At 38.9% G+C, this 26,521-nt stretch overlaps 1 protein-coding gene across 3 annotated transcripts in view; it reads left to right on the plus strand.

Annotated features, from left to right (window-relative positions):
* Positions 1–26,035, plus strand: part of kcnb1 (potassium voltage-gated channel, Shab-related subfamily, member 1) — a 43,708-nt gene extending 17,673 nt beyond the window's left edge. For all 3 annotated transcript variants that reach the window (XM_088090122.1, XM_042507382.2, XM_042507391.2), the window contains exon 3: positions 18,808–26,035. In XM_088090122.1, coding sequence (XP_087946248.1) covers positions 18,808–20,733 — 1,926 coding nt within the window. In that variant the 3' untranslated portion in view covers positions 20,734–26,035. The remainder of the gene's footprint in view (positions 1–18,807) is intronic.
* Positions 26,036–26,521: the final 486 nt, after the last annotated feature.

Consider the following 26,521-nt stretch of genomic DNA (forward strand, 5'->3'; position numbering starts at 1 on the left):
TTCATAATTATTAACAATTCCACATTACATTATTAAGGTCAAGTTTTGGTTATGCTGTTTGAACATTCACATCACACACACAGAAATATGACTGCAATTACTATTATAAACAACAACATATTCATAAATGTATCCTATGCAGGTGTTGTTGCAGTTTGTAGACACAGTATTAAGATTAATATGGACTTATTCTTTGGGGAATCAATGACAACAAAAAAGCATTTCTGTAGTGCTATATAAAAACATATAAAATCCTTTTTTTTTTTTTTCGATATAGAGCTGCACATTTTAGAGTGACCTTTTATTGTTACCATCCCATGGCACACCTGTGTAGTAATGATGCTGTTTAATCAGCATCCTGATATGACACACCTGTCAGGTAGATTGATTACAGAGAAGTGCTTACTGATACAGATTTTAACAAATTTGCAACCAAATATTTTTGTAGAATATATCTATTGAGAGCAGAAAACCTGAAAAAAATTGCTAATCCAAACTCCCATCCACATTTTAACTTGGTGTTCATTTTGGACCTTATTTTTACAGCAAGATTTTATGTGTGTGTGTGTGTGTGTGAGCACTGGATAATACTTTTACGTGAATACTTGAATATGGAAATTACTTAAAATGCCCATTCCTAATAGCAACTAACTGCAGGCATCTATCTGTCCAGCCAAAAACAAGCAGGTGAAAGCTACCCTAAGATTCACTCTTTTTTTGAATCAAGCCTTGTCTGCTTGGCGTGTTGCCTTGCTATATTTGCCTTTTTTTCATTGCTGTGTCTGCAAGTTGCAGAACTTGGTCACCTCATCGCTCCCTTTTGGTAAAGTCCTGACCTTACCTGCTTGCTGTCAATGACTGGGGGCTACACAAAACTCAGGTCACAGCCCAGAAATGTCCCCAACACAGAAAAATAAGAAGAAAATACAAGCATAGGGCAGAGTCTTTGCAGATTAATAAAGCACCATACACTTCTACTGGGTAACGTGATGATTGAGGGGGATTACTCTTGTATGAGACTATACATTGTGCGTTTTTTTGGGTGTTTTTTTTTTAGGAAAATCCTACATAGTATACATGTAACATTATCAGTATTATTATGATTATAATTGTTATTATAAAAAGGATGTTTACAATACATGTTTCAACTTAGTAATAAAATACTCAAGTGTCCAGACCACTAATTCGATATTATTTAGATATTATTGACTCAATAACATGACTATCTCTTGACTAAAAAGTACAGCCTCAGACAAGTTAGAGACAACTGAACCTGGATAACCTGAAAACTTAGTGTTTGGGGGAAAGTCTTCGATAATCACTTTCATGGAGAGTATTAGCCATTTGAGTTTGTGGTTGCCTTTGGACTAGATTAAATTCTAAAGGATGAGGCTCATATGCGGGACAATCACCCACATTCCCAGAGGCTAAAAGAACAAAAGCATCTGGTTAGTATTTTGTCTTTGCCATGACAGCAGAAAAACAAAAGTTCAGCATTGAAGACTCAAATCTTCTTAATTAATTCTCATCACGAGTTGTTTCGATACACAGGGGTTTTGCAACAAAGTCATTTTGGGACACAGATGCCAGACTGTTCATAGGAGTAAAACAGCATGTATTGTTAAAATTATCATGAAATATTTAGCATTATGGAAGAGACAAGACTACTAATGCAATATAAGCATGGACAGGCACGTTGTGTAATACTGTTTAATGTCTTAGCACAATTTCTGTAAAGCAAAATGCATCATAAGAAAATACAACAGAGATCAACCTGTGTCTCCTCAACATGAAGACATATAGAGCCAAGTTCTGAAGTGTCAGCATGACAGCTATAATTTGTCTCAATGATTTTGAGTTAACTTGTGATTTAACAAACTAAATTATAATTTAACATAATTCATGGTACAGGCAAAAATGAACAAAAGTAGAAATAAATCATATAAATGAATCTATAAATTAACCAAAATAAAAATTAAAACTAGACATTAGAAGAAAAAGAACTAACTAAAACAACAGTTACAGATGGAAAAATACAGAAAATGTCTGAGTCTGAATTTGTTGTCTAAATTCTTTTCTCAAATGTATCAACACAACATGCATTGGTTCATAATATGTTTATTGAGACAGGGATGTAACTGTGGGTCAGTTGCCTTCACAACATGCTTTGTTTATAAAATATTATCTGTAAACTTCTTAAATTTTGCCTCTGACAAATAATCCCCATGTTATAATGAAAAGAACTAAACATGTTTTGTAGTAGTTTATTTCCATTTTATTCTGAACATCAAGCTCCTCATGTGCTGTGGTGGAAGGTAACTAAGTACTGTACTTAAGTACTTAACTACTTTACTGTACTTGAGTCTTTTTTTTCATGCCACTTCATACTTCTACTCCACTACATTTCGGAAGACAATATTGTACTTTTTCTTCATTACATTTATCTGAAAGCTTAAGTTACTAGTCACTTTACATATTAAGATTTTTGCATAAAAAGCATAAGAAAAGTTTATAAAATATGATGTTTTGTTATAAATTAACTATCCAGCTGTTAATAGAAGTATAGCTGAAATAATGAGTCCATTCATCAATTAGACAATTTACAGAATAGTAGCTATTTACTATTTTAAACATTTAAGTTGCTGTCTAATTTATTTTGAGTAATTCCTATACACTTTTTTGTTTTTGAGATTTTACTGCATTAAAAAAAATAAATAAATAAATGAAAAATGCAAAATCATAAAAACTAGCTGTAACTTGTGCTTGCTGTTTTTCAATCCAGTCTTGCTGCAACCCTCAGAGGTCCCATTTTGAAGAATGAAGACCATAATGAAAGTGTAATTGAAACACTATCAATGTTGTGAACACAGACTTTGAGTTAATATGACAGACTTTAGATCCAAAACAGAACAAGAAAAGCCAGTTTCTTGATAACAAAGGTCATTCAGTAATTTATTTTATTCTTATTATTACACTGAAATCTATAGATATATGTGCTGTTTCTGTAAGTATGGGTCACTGCAAAGAGAAAATCCCCTGCTTAGTGAATGATAAAGACATACAGACATTCAAGCAAATCACAGTGGCTCATTCAGTAAAAATGCACACTGTGACGGATATATGGATCACGACATTCCCCACTGTCTCCATGGCCCACTGTCCAGTGAAGTAGAAAATAACCACTTCAGTCATGCTAAAGTGTATATCATGACATTTTATGTCTGCGCTATGCAATTTATGGCATATACCGTAACAGGTATATATATATTTTTTGAACATTTGTTATTTCCTTTTTTTCACTATTACTTACATACACAGCAGAGAAAAAAGGCCCTGAGGCAGCTGCTGGCCTAAGAGAGGCCACGTCACCATTACTATGATATGCAACCCCCTGCACACCATATCCAATACTCGGCATTTATAAATGTATGCACAGAACAACGGGGTCTATAAATCAGTGCTCTCAGGTCCAGGAGATGCTCCACTTGTTGTTGCAGCTTTCCTCATTGAAGGATTTCGCTCCACTGTGTCGGCTATGTGTGATCAGGTGAAGGAATGACTTTAAGGAAAGTGTGAAGGGCAGAGGCAGAAATAGAAACGACGAAGGTGAAGGAGAAACCTTCATCAAGCCAATGGGCGATTGTGAGAGTGGGGAGAGAGCACTTGACTACTGGTGCGAGACGCCTTTCACCTTGATGAGCACTTTCCCCCTGAGACCACTTTCAGGTTTCAACAGGGGAGCCAAAATGCAGGCACACACACTCTCATACACACCATCACACTTACAGAATTTTCTTACATTATTTTATGTCTTTACTGTCATTGGGTATTACTAATGCTTCTTCTACATCCAAATTGATTTGCTAAGCCCCTCCCCTGAACAGTGATGGCTTAGCAACGGTAACTAGGCTTGGCAGGTTTGTCAAGCTTTGTAGTTCTCCATGCTGCAGCAATGTGCATGGGACTGTAGAAAAACTAATAGCTTTTAAAGAGTTTGGAGTGTGGTGTTTTTTCATGTGGTGGAAAACCAAAAATACAAAGGCAAAATTGTTGATTGATTTAAAGAGATAATTCCTTTTTTTAGAAAATGGGGTTGCATAGCACTTATCATAGTACTTGCACAGTACCTATCCATTGTCAGTTAGTCAGTTTAATACCAACATTTCATACCAGTTATCCTGCCTCCAGTTTGGAGAAGCAGGCTTGAGAAGCTTGGTAATGTACTGTTGTAAAGGGGTGTTTTTCTATTTTTCTTTTTTTATAATTTTGAGAGTTTTTAAAGAAAAAGAATTAAGTGTTTTTTTTGTCTTCCTTTTTACATAATAAAGAATTTTTTTGCTCTTTTAAAAGAATGATTGAGTTTGTGGGTGGGTTTTTAAAATGTATTTATTTATTTTTAAAATTTTGAGTTTTGGGGGTGTGGGTTTTTTTTTCTTCCAAGATTTTTTTTGCATTGGATACTATTACTTTAGATACTTTAGTATTTTAGTATTAGTATTACTTTGCTAGTTGCCAAATATCTTGTGTTGTGATCACTTTATTTCTGGCATAATATTGTGACAAGACAGAACTGGAATTGAACCCAAATGCACAACATTAGGTATCAAAAGTCAAAAAACACTTTATTTTAAAAGGCAGCAATTAAGTCTTTACAAAAGCAGATGCAAAACTCAAAATCACTCCGAAGAGGAAAAGTAACAGCAAAAAATCTCTCAGAAGAAGAAACGAAGTATCAACAAAAAAATCACTCAAATGAGGTGCATGAAAAATCTAGAGTTCAACAAAGTATCAAATGAAAATAGGTTTCAAACCTGCACAATGCAAAAAGGTGAGGAAAAACAAAAACTTGACTTGATGCAGTAGAGCGAGGAACAACAAAACTTGACTTGGGCATAAGTACGGCGCTGGTTCACTTGCAGACAAGACAAGACGAACTAGCACAGGACAAAGGGAGACGCAGACTATATATACACAAGGTAAGGGGAAACAGGTGGAGACAATCAGGGCGGGGCAGACAATCACAACGGCGGGAAAACACACAAAGGGAGGAAGTAAGGTGACCTGAAATGAGAGGAGTGTTAGGATTTCAAAATAAAACAGGAAATCACAAGACAACATAGACACAAGACAAAAAACAACATAATTTCCTTGACATGACATATTGTTATTTCGTTGGGTGAGAGATGTGAGTCAATCTCTGATGAGATCAACCAAAAACATTACCCCTGCGCCATCTAATCTGTGGCATTACATTTATTCACTGTCATCAGGTTTTTGAATGAATTAATCTATTTTAAGGGGAAATTCTTTGAAAATGTCAAAATTCTAAACATTTTCTTAGAAATTCGTCGCTAGGAGCAACTTTTAAGCTTTGTGAATACGGCCTCTAGTCCCTAGAAAGCAGACTGCTCTTGAAATCATAATCACTGTTTAAAAAATTACAAAAAATGATGATCTGTCACCATTCTTTTTGTAAACTGCATTATGTGCAATGTGAGAACAGAGTGGAAAGTTTGACAGGCATGGCAACAGAGACTGGGTGGGCGGGGTTTGTGATCAGTTAATTATCCTCTTGCACATTTATTTACATTAGTACAGCACAGAGCCTCCTGTACATGCTGCAGTAATTCAATTACACATTGTACATGCATATTGAGCTTATCCATTGCTACAGTATGTTCTCACATGTTCATTTGACCTAACAGGTAGTTGCATCACAGTTAGAATGATATTACATTATTTCAGTACCAAAACAATAGAGGCTGTTTTAAATATAAAAATCATGTACTTACAGCTGTCCAGTTACCACGGATTTGCTTGTTAATCTAAGTACAGCCCTCAAAGGGATTAACAGCGCTGACACTGAATGGCCACTGAGCTCTCACAAACTGTGAAATATGGACTCAGTGTAATGTTAGTAAGTAGAATATCTGCAGTAAGCATGTGTTGGAGTTCAGGATTAAGAGTAATCTTGCTTTATAGTGCTTTTGCTCCATGAGTACAATACGTGGCATTCACGTCTTGCAGTCTAGGTTGTCCAAGTCTTGTCTTTTTGTCTTGTCTTTTTGTCTCTCTGTTTGCGCTCTCTTCGTTTTTCTCTTTTATTTCCCTTTCCCTGCTGTCACCGAAATGTTTAAAAGTTCACTGTCACTATCACCATGGCAACTGTCATTTCTGTGATGCTGAGACTTGCAGCTGCCTTCTATTCAGGCATCATTGTTGATTGACTGTGTGTTCATGTCTGTGTGTGTGTGTGTGTGTGTGTGTGTATAAAGGGGTTGTGTGTGCCTTTTTCAGTCTGCATCTTTCTTTGCGTTTTAAATCAATGCTTCTCTCATGTCTACATTTTCCTTCTGTGCTGTCATCTGCAGAGTATAATGTGGCATTCTCTGGTTTCCGCAATAAATAGAATATCACGGACTGCAGGACTGCATGAACTGCATCATACATTCATTATTAGATGATGTTGAACCATCCCTGAACATTGTGATATACTGTGATATACATATTTGTGTGACTGTACACCATTGCTAAGAATGAGTTATTTTGTGCACTTTGGAGACTACCATGGGGATAAGGTGAGGGTTTTTTTTAGACATTTAATGGAAAGCAGAAAGAGGTTACACTTTTTCACACATCCCCTTACCTGCCATAACTGCTCTGCGATATTTCCTCAATCCAGAAATGCCTCTACACAACACTGACCAAGCTCTGTTCCAATAAATGCTGTGAACTCCAAGTTAAAATTCCTGATGAAGACAGCCTCCTTTGGTGTGCCAGACCAGACCCTATACTGTTTCTATTTATACTGCCACCATGGACCAGTCAGAGTTTAAATATAGATGCTGAGTCTGGATTCTCTTCTTCATCTGAAATGCATGAATAATTGAGAGGGAGAGGAGATGAGGTGGGATTCATTCAGGAGATGGATGGTCCAGGCATAGATTTCCTACCTACATTAGTAGTTTACTGAATGGGGTTGTGATGCACTTTGCAAGCACTGTATGAGTTGGGAAAAGTTTTGACAAAAAGCCCACCCCAAAAATGGCTTGTTTCTCTCTTCTGTGACCTTAAAGTAAATGGTGTTTTTAGGGGATAAATAATTAAAATACTACATATATATCTGATCCTCTGAAAATGGTGTCTCTAAAATACAGTAAATATGTGGAAAATACACAGAGCTGACGGAAAGTCAGAAGGCTTCAATGTAACGCTAACGTGACTTTCAAACTGTCTTTTATTTGTGCAGATTTTTTTTAACCCTCCCATGCTGTTTGGGTAGAATTTGACCCATTTGGACTAAAAATACTTCTTAAGTATTATCCAGGTTTTTATTGAACACAGTTTCAAGTCCTGCAACCATGAAGTAGTTTGTGTAAAGACTCACATTAGCGTTTTACTTCTGGCGATTGCATTTAGGCTTCAAAAATTACAAAAAAAGGTGTTCATTTGTAAAGGTTAAGTGGCTGAACAAATTGCCTGTTAAAAAATCATTTTGGCTTTTTGATAAGGAAATCAGGACATTAGCTTCAGCGTCACACTCAATAGTCTGGGTGATTCTGTGAATAAAATTTTCCTCAGACTGTCTTGTGGTTTGGGTTTGATCCTAAACAACTTTATTGCGATATGCCAAACTGATAAAACCCAATGCTCTCTGTTGTACAGATTTTACACTAGTTTTGGTTATTTGGTTAAATTGGATTTTAAACAGCAAGGTTATGGAGCTTTTCGACCACAAAATTAAGAGTTTCTGAATATGAATGGATATTAAGTTAATTATAAGGTAAAACACTATGTTGGGTGAAAAAAATATATATATATATTTTACGAGTACAAATTATCAAAAAAGACCTGCAAATGCAGAAGGTCCTTGCCTCTTTCTAGCACTATAGAAAAATACTCTTGACCATCATATAATATTCATAGAGACCAAGCCTTCTTCTGCCAGTCAATGAGACACATACAAGGAGGTTAGAAGTGCAGTTGCCTTAACGTTAGAGAAGCAAGGTTATATGATCGGTCACCAGTATGATTCTACAGCCCTGTGCATTTGTGTGGAAAGCTGAACTGGCAGTAGCTCCCTTGAGGAGCCACAAGATACAACTTATTCATTTTGGCAAGATGTGGGAGGTTATGATAAATGAGGCTCTGCTGTTCAAAGTTACAAGCAGAAGTGATATCGGGTGGGAAGACTACAGCTGAGCCACTGTGAATGTGTGCGTGTGTTTCAAGCTATCATGCTGGGGGAAATGTGGAAGACACAGTCTCCTCCCGTCTCCATGGAAACCCCATCTCTTTCACAGGCAGAGAGGCAGAGCCCGTCTACATTCAAAATCAGGGGTGTGAATTATTCCACATTATTTAACACTCACATTATTACCCTCGTACTATCGACTGCTGTCAATAACATCTCGATGGAGATCAAAATCAATGCCATGGCTGTGCGATGTTAATGTAATCAAATGATATACCAGGTAAAGTAAGGTGTCTGGCCTTTTTAAAGACTGACGTAGCATTTGAGTACTCCTTCACCTTTAAGAATGTTAAAATTGCATGGAAAGAAGACAGCGCAGCAGCCGAAATACAAATAGCAGTCTGACACAAATAAGACAAACCTCGAGATAGAACAGAGACTAGAGCACTACAGATGGTTCAAAGCTGGGTGAGCTTTGAATACGGCACAAATCAGGGAGAGAAGGAAGGAGAGAGAGAAGGAGGGAGAGACAGTGAGAGGAGGACTCTGTCAGACTTGCTTTTCACAAGCAGGTCCACGTAGCCACCTCCTGTCGAGCTTCAAGGGGGTTGTCATGGTGACAGTGGCTGGCAGTCGAGGCTTGGAGAGTGTTGCCTGGTATCCCTGTGGCCTCGGATGTGGCTCAAGGGATGATGGGAAAACAAGTCAGCTAGTCAGGGGATCTTAGTGATCAAGCGAGACCTGGATTTATTTACCTGAAAATAAATACATCTTTACTAAAACCTTTAAAGTCCATGCCTATTTAAGCGTTAAGTGGAAGTTTAAAGGAGTAATTTGCCACGTTTTAGGTGGATATCCAATCAGTGCTGATGGTAAATGCAATCAGCTGAAGCAATTAATCTGTCAGTATGTTCTGTATTGACAAAAAATATGAGTTTTTCTGAGTTTCCCCTCTTACACTTTGGTAGATGATGTTAACGTTGAAACATAGCAAAGTTATCCTTTAAGAGTATCACCTGTCATTCTTAGGTAGATTCAATGTGTTTCCCCTTAGTGAGTGCTGGCAGAGTTAACAGACAATGGTCTGGGGATTCACAGGAACCAGAGCTTCCACTGCTAAAGCGCAGCAGTGTGTCTGTTGCTCCTGTTGCTGCTAATGAGAAAGGTGCCAGCCGGAGCACTGGGAGTCTGGGAGTTCCTGTACTGTCACTTGGGATGCCACCAAACTTAATACAGTGTGAAAACACTAACCTGAGCTGTGCCGAACTACACAGAGGTGGCTGAACCAAATAAACAACTAAATCATGTAGGAGTGACTGCGGATGGCTGTGACATTTTAGACATTTTTTTTGTTTGTTTTTCAAGCTCTTTTAGGGTAGGGTAGGGTACCCTGGCTGCTATTAAGTTCTACTTAATGAGGAATAAGGATTTAACTGAGCATGTGCAGAGCAATTTACGTGATTCTTGTTGTTTCTGATTGGAGAATATAAAGGTGTTACAACTATTCCGCATTACAAATATCTTGCAAACTGAAACGTATTAGCCATGAAGAGTGCAGAAACCATTACATTTCTGTAACTTTCGAAGGAAAGCAGAAATACAACAATCTTTTCTTACAAATAACATGAACATCATAACATCATACTCTTGCTGATTACAAGGCACTCAGGGGGTTATCCCAACAGGATTCATTGGTTCAATAAATTCTGCATTACATATCAAATTTTTTATCAGCTGATGCCTCAATGACCACTAATTTCCCTCAGTTCTGTGCTCACATTCACATCAACAGTTTAATGGTCAACATCTGATTTATAATACTGCTCGTTTTTTTTAAAGTCTATATAAAAAGGGCAAAGTTCAAGGTTCCGCCCTTGTTGGATGAGTGCTGGGGAGACAGATGAATGGACCCGACCATGGCGAAACCCAATGTAGCGCAAAGAAAATTAATCACAGCTGCTGGGACACTGCCAGCATAAAAACAGAGCATTGTGTTTGAGCGAGAGCTAGTGGCAGAGCAAACAGCAAGTACAACTACAGCAAGAAATAATTGTAAATGAATGGGTTTGTCTTCTCTTGGAGCCCCAACTGTGCGTGCCTCTGGAGAGCAATTGTTTTGGTATATGTAGTGTGTGAGCCAATAGTCCCTGTGCAATGGATATCGTGTCTGAAGGCTTATTCCCTCTTCCCTACAGTATATGAAATAATTTATTACCCATATGTAACTCAGAGGAGAACATCACAGGGCTGTCTATGTGTTTGGGTGGGGGGTTTTAGGGCGTCATTCACATCAATTGTGTCTTGGATATCTTCTCGAACTCCCTGATGAGGGCTGGTGTCACCTTGTCCTGTAGAAGATTGGGGTCTATGTGGACTTTTGCATCTGCAGTGTGCCATCAGAGACACAAACCAGTGTGATCAGGCTTTGTTTAGAGTCACAGTGGGATTTCTTGTCAATCTGCTCTCTCTCTCCATCCTTTGCACACATGTTGTCGTTTGGTCTCCTCTAGATATAAATATCTCCCTCCCTTCATCTTTTCTTCCCTTTAGTCGGCCACCAAGGAGCGCTCGCAGGGAGTCACTCTCATTTATCTGTGTCCATATAATCTAGTTGTAATAATAGAGTTATTCATCACACCTAACTTGCATGACATTAACAGACATAATTCGGGGCGTGGCCACTATTATCACCTTTGTTGTTATGTGTGCCTCAGGGTCCACTGGGGGTCTATGAATAGCCTGTAATTGTGTTGATGCCATTACATTCATGTCTGGAACTCCAGCCAACCTTTTCCCAGACATGTGTTTTTTTTGGTGTTGTTTTTTAGCGGTCTCCTTTATGCACACTGAAAGGTTTATCTCAGCTTTAAAGTGCAATAGTTTGATGAAATTAGCCCCCGTGACATTAAACAGCCCAGCATAGGAAGAGATAAAGACAAGCGAGGCAGCATGAGCGAGTGCAGAGTGTGTAGAGGCAGGGGCAACAGGGACATAGACCAGTGGGAAATGAGCAGGGTTTCCTCGTGGAACTTGACCTCATAACCATAATGTTACGCAGCATTAGTGTGCCTTCATTAGCAACCTTTTTATAGCCTCTCAATCCTATTACCTCTGCCCTTTTTTTGTCCTGCTCTTCTGTGGCTACAATTTCCCACAGCTTTAAGTTTGGGGAATTGTTATCAGCATCTTTTTTTTCCAGCTCATTACAGTTCTGTTGCATCTGGTACACACTGGAAAAACCACACAGTAATGTGGACTTTGACCATTCAACTGTTTTCCACTATTATTGTGTCCAGGATTTTTTAGGTGGGCCTAAAATCATGGCTTGGTGATAAAGCATTCAAGCCATCCTTAACATAATCCTCTTCTACTACATACAAACTAAAGTTGGAGCACATAGCATCAGTGTCATCTTGTTCGTCCCCTGTTTATGAGCAGCAGGTTTGTAATGTTGAATGGGCTCTTCTAGCTCTTTCAGTGAATCTCACATGAAAACACATCTTAATTAAATGCCAAAATAATATAAGCACAAGCCAAATAGTTGTCACAAACATACGAGTCAATCTTTTAGCCCAAATCGGCTACCTGGCCAGGGTTAACGACTGAATGTCGCTGTATGGTGGCTCATTTATTGGATGGGGGGATGTGCTCCTTCAGTAGCAGCTAACAAGAGTCTGTTGCTGTGCAGTGGCTCGTTCTTTGTTTTTTATCCCACGGCTCAAGGAATGGGTGTGCATTGTGCTACTTCGTTTGCTACAAACGAGTCAGTTGCTTTAAAGAAGCAACCTTCAGAGCTGCCAACGCAGATGTGCCAAAAACTGTAGTTCTCAGAGCAGCCATTTGAGGCTGGCTCCCTAAAACAGTTAATCTCAATAGACCTCCATGTTAAAATGCCCAACCTTACTTTTCCCCTTTCATAACAACCGTGCGGAGAGTGAACTTTTTTATAACTCACCTGTTGTTTACATTTTATTGAAGCTTGAAGTCACGCATAATTAAGTGCAAGCGAGTAACAGGCTGTCTGCTGATGGTGTCCTCGGCTTTTCAGTCAGATCCAACTCTCGCTCCTCCCAGCCTGTATTCTTTCCGAACTTGTAAAATAATACCATTTTGTCAGTGCTTTTGGCGCAATAGTATGACACGCATGAAATGCTGCTGGATGGCGTCAGATTGAAATGCTGCAAATAATATAAGGTATGGAACACGAGGGCACCTATAGGGTGGGCGGGAGTGGAGGTTGATGGGTCGAACAAACCCCGGACTTTGATGTAGGACCCCAGTGTTTGCTTCCCGTTTGAATGTGATGTTTTTTCCTACGTCTTACCATGTGCTTCCTCCTCCTAATCCTACCCATCAACATGTGCGTCTGTTGACAAGAGGGATCCCTCCTCAGTTTCTCTTTCTGAGCTTTCTGTTTGTTTTTTTCCCCCATTAAAGGTTTTTTTTGCGGGGGGGTGTTCCTTAGTTGCTGTGACGGTCCAAGGACAGAGGGATGCTATATGCTGTAAAGCCCTCTGAGACAAATTGTGATTTGTGATAATGGGCTGTATAAATAAAATTGAATTGAATAACCTAATATAACCCACCACTGACATTTCTTGACATCACTGTGGCAGCATCAGGGAACATAAAGTGCAGACACAGAAGGGTACCTAAAACATAACATTTAGACTTGGAAGTCCACTGTAAGCTGCAATATTTGATGACTTGAGATGAAAATGTGTTGCTTCTTCACTGGCCAGCTCTCACCCGAATGTGGCCACTTCTGGATTCAGAAAAACAAGATGGCAAGGGATGTAACACTGAACTTGAGGCTTCAAAACATTCAAAACACAAACCAATAAGTGACGGCATTGTAGCTTAATCTATTTTATCATCTATGGTTACTTTACAGCAGCTTTTTCTACATTTCAGCTCCTTCCACAGAAATGCCCCAAATATCTCTGTGCATGCTTATGTTATCACGATTGTGATACCTAATTTTAAATACTTGGCCATTTTTTAAATCACTCAAATCAGCTTAGGGACACACATTTTTCTGTTGTGTGACAAACTCATGTACTTTGCACAAATAATTTTCTCTTTAACTACATCATAATTTTGAGTTCCTCACAGCACTACCTGTACTCTCTCTGTCCATTCGGTTTTATGCTACACTCGTCAGCTCCACCTTCGCTCTCCGGTCGCGGCACCTCTGCTCTTGAAGTGTTTGATTCAAATAGATTTCCTCCAGGGCAGGAGGAGAGGAGCACAGAGGGGAAGAAAATAAACAGATAGGGTCATTATTCATGTCTGCCACGACGCTATGGCAACAGTGTCCTCCTGCTCTGATTGGTCGTAGATAAGGTTGCCTCTTTAGCCATCACTTTTACTCTTGGGAATGGACTTCGAATTATTAGGCCGTTGTGAAGGCCTGCGCTGTCAATCACCTCCTAACAACCGCTGCTATCGCCCTGTTTCTGCTGCTAAGCTTTAATTTCCTCTGGACGATATATGGGGAAAACCCCCATCATATGCTCTACGCTGGCCTTTAGCGTGTTTGTTTACAGAAGTGACTGTGTGTTTAACCAGTTGATTCCAGTTCACAGATGAGGTTTTGATCAAGGTTAAAAAGAGCAAAGAGGAGGAAATTATTATTTTCATTTTATGATTCAAATTAAATCACACTGAAATAATTAATTTCATACTAATCTGTATTAAACTGTACATGGGTGTCTTATGAATATGTCTCATGCCTACACTGCATCTAAGCTGTGCTAATTTTTCAAGATTTATTTTCTTAACTTTGATTTATGTCATCATATAACATCCTAACCTCATTCGTGTGTGGGCTACTTCCAAAACAGGCTCTGTGTTCCAGCTACAACCTCCTACTCATCCTCCAAGTTGTGCTTTTTGGTCCTGTGTCAGGATTTTTTGGAGTCATTCGGGGCTATTAAAACAAGTGCAGATTATAGTTTATCAAGTAATCTTGTACTTGGTTCACTAATGCATTAATTCCCAACTAGGGGTACCTGTACCCTTGAGGGTATTTCTGCATTCCTGCAGTTACTAGAGGGACGCATGGAAAAATGATATGATAGTGTAGGTAAAACAATTTGAAAAAATTAGATAACGGTGTGTTATTATTTGTTTATTATTTATATTATTTATAATATATTATTTATTATTTATTTTATTTATATACATATATATATATATAAGTAATTAATATACAGTTCAAATAGTTGGCTATAACTTAATCTTATTCTATCTTATACTTAATATATGGATGCAAGGGTGTACGTCTGGTTGCCCACTGCACTTCAGTGACAGATGAACACCTGCCACATAGCTGAGATCACTGCTCTACAATCAGTTTTGAAGCCTTACATAAAGGGGTATTAAATGCAGATTACAGAGGCAGAGTTACACCAAATTTGTAGTTGTCTAGTCAGTAATCACAATAGTAATAAATGTGTAGAAGCATTAAAATGAGCCAGAACATCCAAGCATATGTTTGTTTATGATAAATATACACTTCTGGATTATGCTGCCACTGTGAATCATTGTCACTCAGGTCAGGCACAAGCCCTGCTCCTATACCGCAGCACATAGACCAAGAGAGAGCTGTTTAATTTGTGGCCTATATCCTCATGTTTGAGGAAAGCGGATTTTAGAGCCTCTTAGAAATAAAAATAAAAGTATTATCATTGGGATGCACACAGGAGGAGCAAATGTCATGGTTGTCGTTATACGAATAATGAAATAAACCCTTAAAAAAACGGTACACATTTATGTGGGCACAGCCCCATGGCAGCTTAAAAAATAACCCTAATGTAATATTACAGAAAAGAAAAGAATATTCGGGAGAAAAGATACTTTTTCAATTATTCCTATTGGGTAAACCACACTTTTTCTTTAGTAGGTCATATGAAAGGGACTGCAATATTCAGGAAAGTTAAATATTTCATCCACATAATTTTTCTATGCTCACCTTCCTTTGGGCTGACAGCTTTAATCTCTGTGGCAGACATCAAAATTTGGCCAAATAATACCACAATATTTGCAGGTGTCTAAGTGAGGAGAAAATCAGATTTTATCTGATTTGGTAAACTGACCTCCAATGGTGCTGTTAGCTGTTTTCTGCGGTCTCCCCTTGCCGAAAAGATAGTAAAGTGTAACGTTGCAGGCTAACATGACTTTTTTGAAAACACCTGCTAGGGATCTAATCACTGCTAACTCCTCATTGATATAAGGACGCAGGAGATCAGTCAAAGATACAAATTATGCTCTGGACAGTTGTCATTCCACTCCTCATCGATAATAATCCCAATCTCAAAATTGTCCTACTATATGTTGTTTTGACTAGGCCTGACCGAAAGCCATTGTTTCTGTTAGACTTTTAACAGTGGATGCTGAGGTGGACCACATTATATTGGGCACTGCAGACGGCTCTGTTTGTCTGTGAATTGGTGCAGCAATACTAAAATTTAAGTGCAAAGTGGTAATTAGACTAAGTAGTGCTAACAAACAAACAAACTATGGGCCCAAGGTGTAGTATGCTAATTATACAAAAAAGAAAAAAAAAAACAATTCGGGAGATAATGTTATCTTCTTCTAAGGAAGAGGAAGGCATTTTCAGACATCTCATGATCAGTATCCTAAAACTCAGTTTGCATGGGAGAGAGAGACCAAATCAAAGAGGAAAATATCTGTTTTTAGAAAAAGCTGTTTACGTGCAGACAGGACCGAAGTCTGTGATGTGACATCAATGAAATTCATGCATTTAAACAAAGAGTCTCAACTACAGCAACACGCAAAAGTGCTGCTATCAGTTCTTATTCACAAAATACACCCTTTAAACATAAAATCATTCTGGTTACTTAACATGTATCTTTTATCTGAGCTATAAGTGGGGTTGATAGGATATTACAAGCTGGATAGCTGTGCAACATTTTCTTTGTTTTTTTTTTTTCCTTATTGTCGCATGACGGAGTAGTCTTGTTCAGATCAAAAAAGCTCAAGTTACGAGAATAATATGCTTCAAAGCAAAGGCAGTGATTTTTTTTTAGATCTATGAATGCCGGTTGAGAGGGGAGCTGTCACATGGTGCTAAAACAGGTGTAGTCTACCACAGCGAACTTTCTTGTTAGCATAATCGTTAGAATGTGGGTTGGGGTAGTGTGTGTGTGTGTGTGTGTGTGTGTGTGTGTGTGTGTGTGTGTGTGTGTGCGCGTGCGTGTGCGTGTGCGCAGGGTGCTGTTTTCTGACAAATGTCCAAGTTTTCTGTACTGTGTAATGAGAATCAGCCATCACCCAGTGGTTTCTGGGGACATTCTGCTCCTAAGTGTTCATTTTTATGTTATGGCAATGCCACAGCAGTCGGTGCAGGCAGTGATAGGCATCTACCCTCTAAATCTAGAGAGTCCAACAAGATGCTTTCATACTGCCACACTGTAGCTCCCCTGACAACTGCTTGTCTGCTAGTGCATTCCCCCAAAGGGTAAAGCGTTTCTGAAAGTGGCTGCTGCCGCCATGGTCCATAGCTGTAATGTCAGGCAGGTGCTTCAGCAAACACTGGCAGAAATAAAAGCAGGACTATAGCTGCATTCTGTTGCAGGACAATAAAAACAACTGAAATTACCAAAGATTTCTATGTATTTGGACAATTTACCAGTCATTTTAAGTTTGGTGGAAATGTTATTAACGGTCCAGTTTTAATTCTGCTTGTCCTTGTAAGTTGCTGGCACTGTGTTGAACAACTCCAGGTATTCAGACCAAAATTGTTAGCTCTTCCATCTTGTCTTTTTTCTGCCTCTGTGATGCCTGCTATCAAATATTTCCAGCAAAACCCTGCCAGCAACCGCCAAAAGTTCAACACCATGAACTCAAACAATAATAGGCATGTGCACATGGGCAGCAACCGCTTCATACCCTGACGACCATGTTCAAAACTGCTTCTCCTCTACCACCTTTGACCGGAGGCGGCCGGTTACCACACAGCAGTGTGAATCCCCTTAAAAAGGAGAAACCTACGTGAAATAGCATGAGGATAATGTTTTGTAACCAGAGTTATATGATCACAGACAGAGCCCCGAAGCCTTTCACCTTGCTTTTTTATTTGACATTTACTATGTCACTGTATTGGTGAATACTGAGCAGGGTCAGCACTGTGTGAAAACAGTGGACTTGTCTGATTATCTCTGCCACTTCATGCAAATTTCAGTCTAGATGAAAATGGTTAGGAGCCCATTCATGGGTCTTTCTGTGATCATAGAATTGCATTTACATAACCTGTTTTTTTATTCTACATCCACCTTCTATTTGACCTGGCTATTCTTGAGCTTTTTATGCAAGTTAGGTCACTGATTCTAAATCTAATAAGGCCTCTTAGCCATGCTGTCAACATGGCTCTTCAAAAGACATTGTTGGGCCGCTGTGAAGCAGTTGCCAGACTAAATGTTAGCAAATGCATTGTGTGTTTCTTCAAACCACAAATATGTTAGATTAGTATGTTTCATATGGCAAATATGCTGAAACATAACAATTTTGGGTTTTTTTTGTTTCTATTTTTCATTTTATGTTGTAATAACATTTTATTAACAAGTGGTTATGTTTAGGAACAAAAAACTATTGTTTATGGTGAAGAAAAGATCATGTTTTGGCTTAAAATACCCAATATAAATTAATGAATACAACCACCACTGGAACTGTCACCACATATTGTTAAAAAACACGGCTTGACTCAAACAGTGGTCTGCTGCTTGGCAGCCAGTTCACCTGGGGCTCACAATATCCACCATCCCCTCGTCCTCCTGATAAGAAACTCAGGCTATGTACATGTCATCTGAACTACATCATTTCATAAAGTTGCTATCAATTAATATATAATGTACAAATTGTACATTAATGTACAAAAAAATGCCAACATTTTCATCTGGTGATTGGGCTGACCGTTGGTGCATCCACCACTTTGGTGCCTGTTGTTGCACATATCCAATCCATTGTTAGCACTTGGCTTGTTTACTATATTACATGAGCGCTGCTGTCACTTTGAATGTTCTGACGAGCACCATTCAATTCACTCTTAAACTCTGCATGGAAGCAAAAGAAACAAACAGTCAAAAAGCCAGATGACTGGCTGTTCAATACACAAAATTCTGAGTTGGAAAAAGTCATGTTATTAACCTACCTAAAAAGGTAGGTCCATTTGGTATCAGACAGTTGGAGATTTTGGTATTGGTATGCTTTTGCTTTTGTTCATTGGTTGCTAAACATTATTTTTCCACTCAAGTAAACTCACTCATGTGGATAAGCCTGATAAGTGAGTCATGAATAAATGAGTGGTCTAAGGCAATCCAATCCATTAGCTCTCAGCCAATCACACACTTAGTCAGGCATTTATTGAAGGTTTTTTTAGGCTGTGAGGTTATTGGAATTCACATACAGTTAGCACTTTCATTATGTAATCAAAACCCCTTTTAAATACACTGACTGTGCATTTTTTGTAATCTGTGTAGGGAATTCATTAATTCATTGAATTCATCTGATATCTGATTTTTTAACTGATATTTGTCATTCCTTGATCCTAAAGTTTTTACTCATACAACCTTTATAACTGTGTCTTTCAGATTCTGGCCATCATATCCATCCTCTTCATCGTGCTATCCACCATTGCCTTGTCTCTGAACACCCTTCCAGAGCTGCAGGACACTGATGAGTTTGGCCAGTCATCAGACAACCCACAACTGGCCCATGTGGAAGCTGTATGTATCGCCTGGTTTACCATGGAGTACCTGCTTCGCTTCCTCTCCTCCCCCAACAAGTGGAAGTTCTTTAAGGGTCCTCTAAACGTTATTGACCTGCTGGCCATCTTGCCCTACTACGTTACTATCTTCCTGACAGAATCTAACAAGAGTGTGCTGCAATTTCAGAATGTCCGCCGCGTGGTTCAGATTTTTCGGATCATGCGTATCCTGCGTATTCTGAAGCTGGCTCGTCACTCCACTGGTCTTCAGTCCCTGGGTTTTACTCTTAGGAGAAGTTATAATGAGCTGGGCTTGCTCATACTATTCCTGGCCATGGGCATCATGATCTTCTCCAGTCTGGTGTTCTTTGCTGAGAAAGATGAGGAGGATACAAAATTTAAAAGCATTCCAGCCTCTTTCTGGTGGGCTACTATTACTATGACTACAGTAGGCTATGGAGATATCTACCCAAAAACTCTGTTGGGAAAGATAGTGGGGGGTTTATGCTGCATAGCTGGAGTACTGGTGATTGCTCTACCTATTCCCATTATTGTAAATAACTTCTCAGAATTCTACAAGGAGCAGAAGAGGCAGGAAAAAGCACTCAAACGGAGAGAGGCCCTAGAGAGGGCAAAGAGAAACGGCAGCATTGTCTCAATGAACTTGAAAGAGGCGTTTGCTCGTAGCGCAGAACTGATGGATGTGGTAGTAGAGAAGAGTGAGAGGCCACATGACAACCATCTCTCTCCAAGCCGTTGGAAATGGACCCCAAAGAGAGCTGCATCAGAAACAAGCTCAAATCGTTCTTTCAATGCCCAGGAGTTAAGCTCTCCTAACAAGGCCCGAGCCACCAGTCCCCAGAGGCTAAATGTTCAGAAGCTCGAGGAGATGTACAACCAGATGGCCAAGACACAATCCCAGCCAAACCTCAATGCAAAAGACAGGGGCTCTAGAGCTGGCAAACAGAGAGATGAGATAGAGCTGGGGGCCATCCAAGACCATGGCCCAACAGTGCTAGGAACCAGAGAAGGAGTAGGGGACATGAAAAGCTTGTCCAGCATTGACAGCTACATCAGTTGTGCTACAGACTTCCAGGAGAATCCACGCTTCTCCCATAGTCCAGCATTGGACATTGGTCTTCAGGAAAGCAACCGGTTCTCCCACAGTCCGGCTACAGCTTTGACCCAGCACAGCAGTGCAAAAACAGGCCAGCAAACCGGTGGGGAGCGTGAGCCCATGCTGACTCCTGTGTCTATCACAAAGCCCTCATGTTCAGAGAATGCACGGAGATTCTTCTTTTCTGGCAACTCCTCAAAAAGCCTTATCACCAAAGGAGGCTGTCGCAGCGAGGGGGAGTCAGGCCCGTCTCCACTCTCAGACAGCTCAGTCTTGTCAGACCGCTCTCTGTTGAGCCCTGAAGTTTCTGTCTACACCACTGCCAGCAGCAGAACCCCACCAAAGTCCCCAGACAGCACCACCCTGGCCCCGACTGTCTTCACCTTCCATGACTCCTCCATCAGCAAATACATCGATGCCGATACAGATGATGATGAGCACCTCCGTGACATCTCTGACACCAGTCCCTCAGAGCGTCTTTTGGCTGGTTCAAGCCCAAAACGCAGCATTAACATCAATTACCAGAAAGGCACCAACCATTTAGAAGCAGCCCAAAAAATGCTGGGACAGAACTGTCTGTTCCCTATTGAAAGCATTCGTGGGGTAGCTCACGAGAATCACGTAGGACCTGAGATGGCACGTAGGCCAAAGGTTGAGAGGGGGCGTCAAACTACTTTAGATAAAAACCTCTGAGGCACAAGTGCAGCAGAGATAAACAGGAAGTTGGAGCTAGAGTGTTTGTAATGGAGACACTGGACAGACTAAAAAACACTCTGTAAGCCAGAGATGGAGGAAGACGGAGAGACAAAGGGTCTCTTTGAAAATTTCACAAATTACCTGAGCATGCCATCGGGCACTAAGCTCAGGGTCAATATGTGTGGTGAATACTCTGGGAGAAAAACACTTCTAAATTGGAGAATGTCACTGCCCCTCCTTCAACTCATTCCTATTAGAGGTATAACACAAAACAAAACAGCACTCCCAGGTAGCCAATGGGTCTGTTCAGAGATCCCTGCAGAGGCAGAGTCGTCATAGAAATTGAGATGTGGTTTTAAGTGGTGTAACAAAACCGAATGATGGTTTTAGCGTTAGGGGGATATCTCTCGAAAAAAAAAAAATCCCAACTGCCCACTATCCCATTACTAAATTCCAGTTCATTTTGTAGTCTTGGAGATACAGGAGAGGACCTAGAAGCCTATAAGCTACTTACTCGTGCCCTCCATTCCCAAAACTGGCCTTAGTCATTTACATTTGTAGGGGTGTGCATGTCTGCATAAATTGTAAGCATGTGTGTGAGTGAGTGCGAATGAATGTTGATGGGTGGTATGATGGTAATTCATGTACACACACTCTTGAGATTGTCTTACCTGATTTATTTTTATATAGATAAGAGAAAGTTCCTAATAGAAACATGTGATTTGCTAGTCTGCTGTCATAATCATATGTGAAGAGTAATCCTGTGTAAGTTTCATCAGAAGTTATTAGAGGTTCCAGACGATTATCCTCATTATCATGAGCGCTCTTTCTTGAAGAGTACTTTGCTATCCCCTATGTTACCATGTCATAGTGAGAATGGATGATACTTTCAAGTCTTGACCACTGAATATTGTCTTAGCACCTCAGTATCATTTCTTAAGGATGTTAGTGGTAGTGGACCAAGAATTTTTGATATGGGCTAACATAAGAAGCCAGAAATAATAAGCTTGAATGCTGCATAAAGTGCACATTTATGAAGCATGCATGCATCCAACCAGTCAACATATAAAAACATGAGACGCTTTTAGATATGAAATATATAAAAATCCTTAAATAAAGTTTTTGTGTTTGAAGCATAACATCACTGACATTAAGTTTAAATTTCAGTAACAGATGTTTAGCATGCATTGGCCTTCCTTTTACCAACATGAATATCACCCTGCGGTGTCAAATATGGCAGCTTGAGCAGTGGCCATTGGTTCCTGATTCTGACACATAAGGCCCCCCTGTAGCATTTCTATGTGACGTACCATGATTTCAATTAACTAAAAAGTTAACCCATACGTGCCAAAGATGTAGTTAGAGGAAGAAAGTCTGTAGGGTTGGTGGAAGGAAGGGGTACTGGATGGGTCAAACAAACACAAGACTTTCACCTGGGAGACGGCTATTTGTGTCCTGTGTGAAGCATTGAGTTCTATATTTATCTACATAACATAGTCCATAACTTTCTTTAAAATATATATATATATATAAAACAAGCATGGAAACTTCATCTTTTTTTCTTAACCTAACCAAGTAGTTTAGTTGCCTAACTCTGAAGTGGTTTTGGAGACGAGACCTATGTTTTTACACTGAAGTTTATTTTCAAAAGACACCATGCAAGTAACAAGTGGAAATTGACCCAGCATCAAAATTTGAAGTGTAGGGCCCTTGACCAAGCTGCTGTATTTGACGAGTTGGGAGTGGGAATGTGTTGACATGAAAGCATCCAAAGCGATCTCACACTTAGCGAATGGAATAGGTGTGTATTTGATACTAGAAGCCGGGGAGTTATCCATCTCTACTTCGTTCCTTTAATTGTCAAAATAAACTTTGAAAGCACAAATATACGCCACTAGGTTTACTTTAAGTCGGTTGTAAATGCTTGACCTAATCAAACCCATGCATGAGCATATACACCCACTAGAGATGCACAAAGGTATAAAAGACCATTTTCAGGATACATAGATACACTTAGTTTCCATGGAGACAGCAGCTGTCTCAAGGACTTGCAGCAGCTCAGCAATGGTTTAGTAATTGGGGCGCCAAGGTCTAATTGCATGTTACATATGTTCAACACATACAGTATACAGGAACTCACACACAAGCATGTACCCATAAAGTGACAGGTATGCACAGTAGTTACATGTTAGCAGAGAAACTCCTCACTGTGCATATTTATGTAAGTGTAAAAGCAACATTATGATTTGAGGACCTTGTACATTGTTGTTTTTTGTCTAAAATCTGTAGTGTTTCATAAATACTGCAACTCCCAGCAATGCATTCTCTATCATGTGTTCATAGTAAGTGTCCCTTCAGACAGAATACAGGGAGACAGCAGTGCTTCCCCCAAGAGAAGCATTATAGAAATGGTCTTCATCATAGTCCCAGCATTGAAAAAATTAAATAAATCATATATTGACTTGACCTTCATATAGAGTGAGTTTAAAGAGTTAACCTACTGTTCCTCTCCATAGCCCCTTGAAATCTTTAATCACAGGCTGTTCTCATCCACTGTTTGTTACTTTTGCCAAGTATTGCACCACAATTTGTACATACCCTACTTATGATATGATGATCATCATCGAGATTGTTGATAGTCATGATCAATCCTTTCCCCAGGGGACTGGACCTGTGTGAACCTTGAGTGACGTTGAATCATTTTAAGGTACATTATCATCTCGAATCTCTTTCTAAACCTAAGTAACTTTACGTTAAGGACACAACATCATTTGGGGGACGTTAATTCATTGTATATTATATCAACTTTTGTGTGTGCATTTTCATAGGCTATCATACAAACCATTGTATGAGGATATGTTGAATTTTAGATGGGAAGGGCAAGAGTAGGTCATCACAAATGAATTAGATGAGCGAAGTAGAACTTCACTGCCAATTAAACAAACTCAAAAACGACCAAACTGGAAAAGCTCATGGACATAAAAGTAAAATGATGAAATACAAATGAAAGAGGTCATTGCCCTTTTAGAAATGCAGGTGTTGAGCAAAGTATTTAAAAGTCAACAGAAGATGAGTGACATTCATTTTTTAGTGTTGTGGCTAAGAGTCTAATCACAAACCCTGATTTCATTTCCTGTTTTAATCACAGAGTTGAACCATTTCATATTGCTCTCCCATAGTGAGAGAAGCTGAGGTGTGAAAGGAATAGCAATGACTGTGAGAGGCAGTGGGAGCCATGTGTGTGTGTGTGTGTGTGTGTGTGTGTGTGACAGCTGTAAAGCCAGGGCATTAGAGCAGTGTGGCTGCCGCTTAATGGAGAAGAATGAACTGTTTATGAATGTATGCATGTCGGGGGAATCCTGCTTCTGTTTTCTCCATATTCTATCAACAGATCTAACTCTAGCATGCAGCAGTGACACAGATTTAACTCTAACCATATGAGTGAATTTGATTACTATAGCACACAATTCAAAGTGCAGCTTCATTTACAGCTGAGAAGAGAGGGACAGCACGCACATTTTATGGATCTTATATAGAACTCATCATTATTAGGCAAGGATGGATGGTTTGAGCTGGTGATAAATTATTCAGCTTCCTAAACTATGTTACACTACATTCTTTTTTTTAAAATTCAAACAAAATCTTTAATTATTATCTTCTGTTGCACATGATCTCAAATATCTGCTAACTTTAAAAGCTACGTTTGTAAAAACAGAATTTTAAAACATAAACATAGGCATCGTCTGCAAAGGTGTTGCCAAGTAAATGATTTGAATTTTAACACAAGACAATATATCTATGGCATTACAATTGACTGCAGATATTTAACATTTTGCAGATGAGATCTGGTGATATTCAGATTGAGTCATTTTAAGGTTTCCCCAAAAACTTGCTATGAATGGCTGCTCCTATGGAGGTATTCATATATTCATTTTTTTTTTTTTCCCAGAACAAACTTGCATAATTTTTCATATCGCATTGGGAGGTGGAAGTGGTACAGGTCTAGTTCAGCTTGGTCCATTACAGTGTTTTTTTCTTTTGGTTACATGACAAGTCTTAACAAGAGAAACATTTGGTTCATTGACCACCGGTTGGATGCTAGTTCCTGATTAACTTTTCATAGCTTTTTTATCTTATGAAAGTCAAGGCCAATGTATGCTAACATATTTTACCTTATGTCACCTAAGTTGTAAAAGAAAACAAATTTCAGTCAGATATGTTCTTCTAAATGCATTTCAATTAAATTTAATATTCACCACAAAGATAAAGGGCATTCAGATCACACAACCTCGTGTGAGCTTCTTGTTCAATCATTTAGGTTTTCTATATTATGGTAGTCAGGGACCATTTTTTCACTGAAATATCTCTCAACAATATTGACAATCAATATTCCATTAATAGACAGCAAGCACTGTTTTAGAGAACTGAGATTTATTTATCCATGTGCATACACACAAACACAAGCATTGAAATCCTGCCGCCAGTATTGACACTCTTGTTCTTTTAGACAAGGTAGTGCAAAACAAACATCAAGCATGATATTGTGATTTGATACCTAGACTGTGATACTGTGACATGATACCACCATACTACAAAAAAATCATTGATTTTTACAAGTCATCCTTTTTGTTTTTTTAATTTATTTCTTTTGGGCACTTTACTATTATCCATTTCCAAGGGAGCCATTCAAATTAACAAAACCATTCAGTGAGATCCTAGTGGAGAAGTTCAAATGACTAAACCATCATGCTGTATGAAGAAAACACAATGAAGCAACTTGTTTTATTTCTCATTTATTGATTCAAACAAAAATAAAGAGCACAGATTCTCACACTTTTTCAAAACAAGGCTCCCGGCTGTACAGTAAATGCATCTAGTTGAAACCTAAAATAGAATTTGGTTGCCGTGCTAGCTTCTAAATTTAACTGTAAAGAGGTTCAAGCCTTATTCATTTTTTTAGAAACCCCATAGGACCCTGTTCAAGGACATGTGGTAGTTTCCAAAACCCAATTACAACCACCGCTTTAGCAAGTAGCCCAATTCCACATACTCTGAATCTAACACTGTATTACAGGGTTGGGGTCGATTCAAAATGCCTAGATGGAGTAAAACACACATCACACATGACACTATAAAAGGAACCAGTATTAGAGCATAACACAAATTAAAACCTAATAAAAATTAAAATCACAAACTATATTTTTTCTACGTTTTCAGCTCTCAGTGGAATTGACCCCAACCTTGCCTAAGCCATCAGTCTTTGTAAAGTACACTGTTTCCAGGGAATTGAAAAATAAAGATATTTGAACGACCTTAGCCAGCTCTTATACAATGTTGTTTGTAGGTCCTGAGGCTGTCTGTTTTGTAAAAAAAAAACAAAAAAACCAACACATTTTTACTTGTTGACTTTCTATGCTGTTGTTTCTGTATAAATGTTCTATTGTTCTGTGCATGTTGTAACTTTGGCGTTGTGACTGGTTGTGATTCACACAGAGCCAGTACTTGTCATGTAAAAAAAAGTGTCTCAGTGTCCCAAGATATTTCTATTTCTTAAGAAAAGCAACATTTCCCTTGGATGACTAAAATGAAATAAATCAGATCACTTTACATTTTAATTAGGGATTTCTGACTTTAATTTTGCTGTTAATTTGCAGTTTTTGATGCAAACTAAAATAGAAATATGTACTGTATTATAAAAGTTTTTGTTTTACAGTAAATGTATACTGAAGAAAAAATGGAAATTGTCATCGGCGAATATTCAGCCATTTTCAACCTGGGCTCACTC

Source organism: Plectropomus leopardus, chromosome 2 (assembly GCF_026936395.1).
Source record: "Plectropomus leopardus strain MGB_pleo_1.0 chromosome 2, ASM2693639v1, whole genome shotgun sequence".
Lineage (NCBI taxonomy): Eukaryota > Metazoa > Chordata > Actinopteri > Perciformes > Serranidae > Plectropomus > Plectropomus leopardus.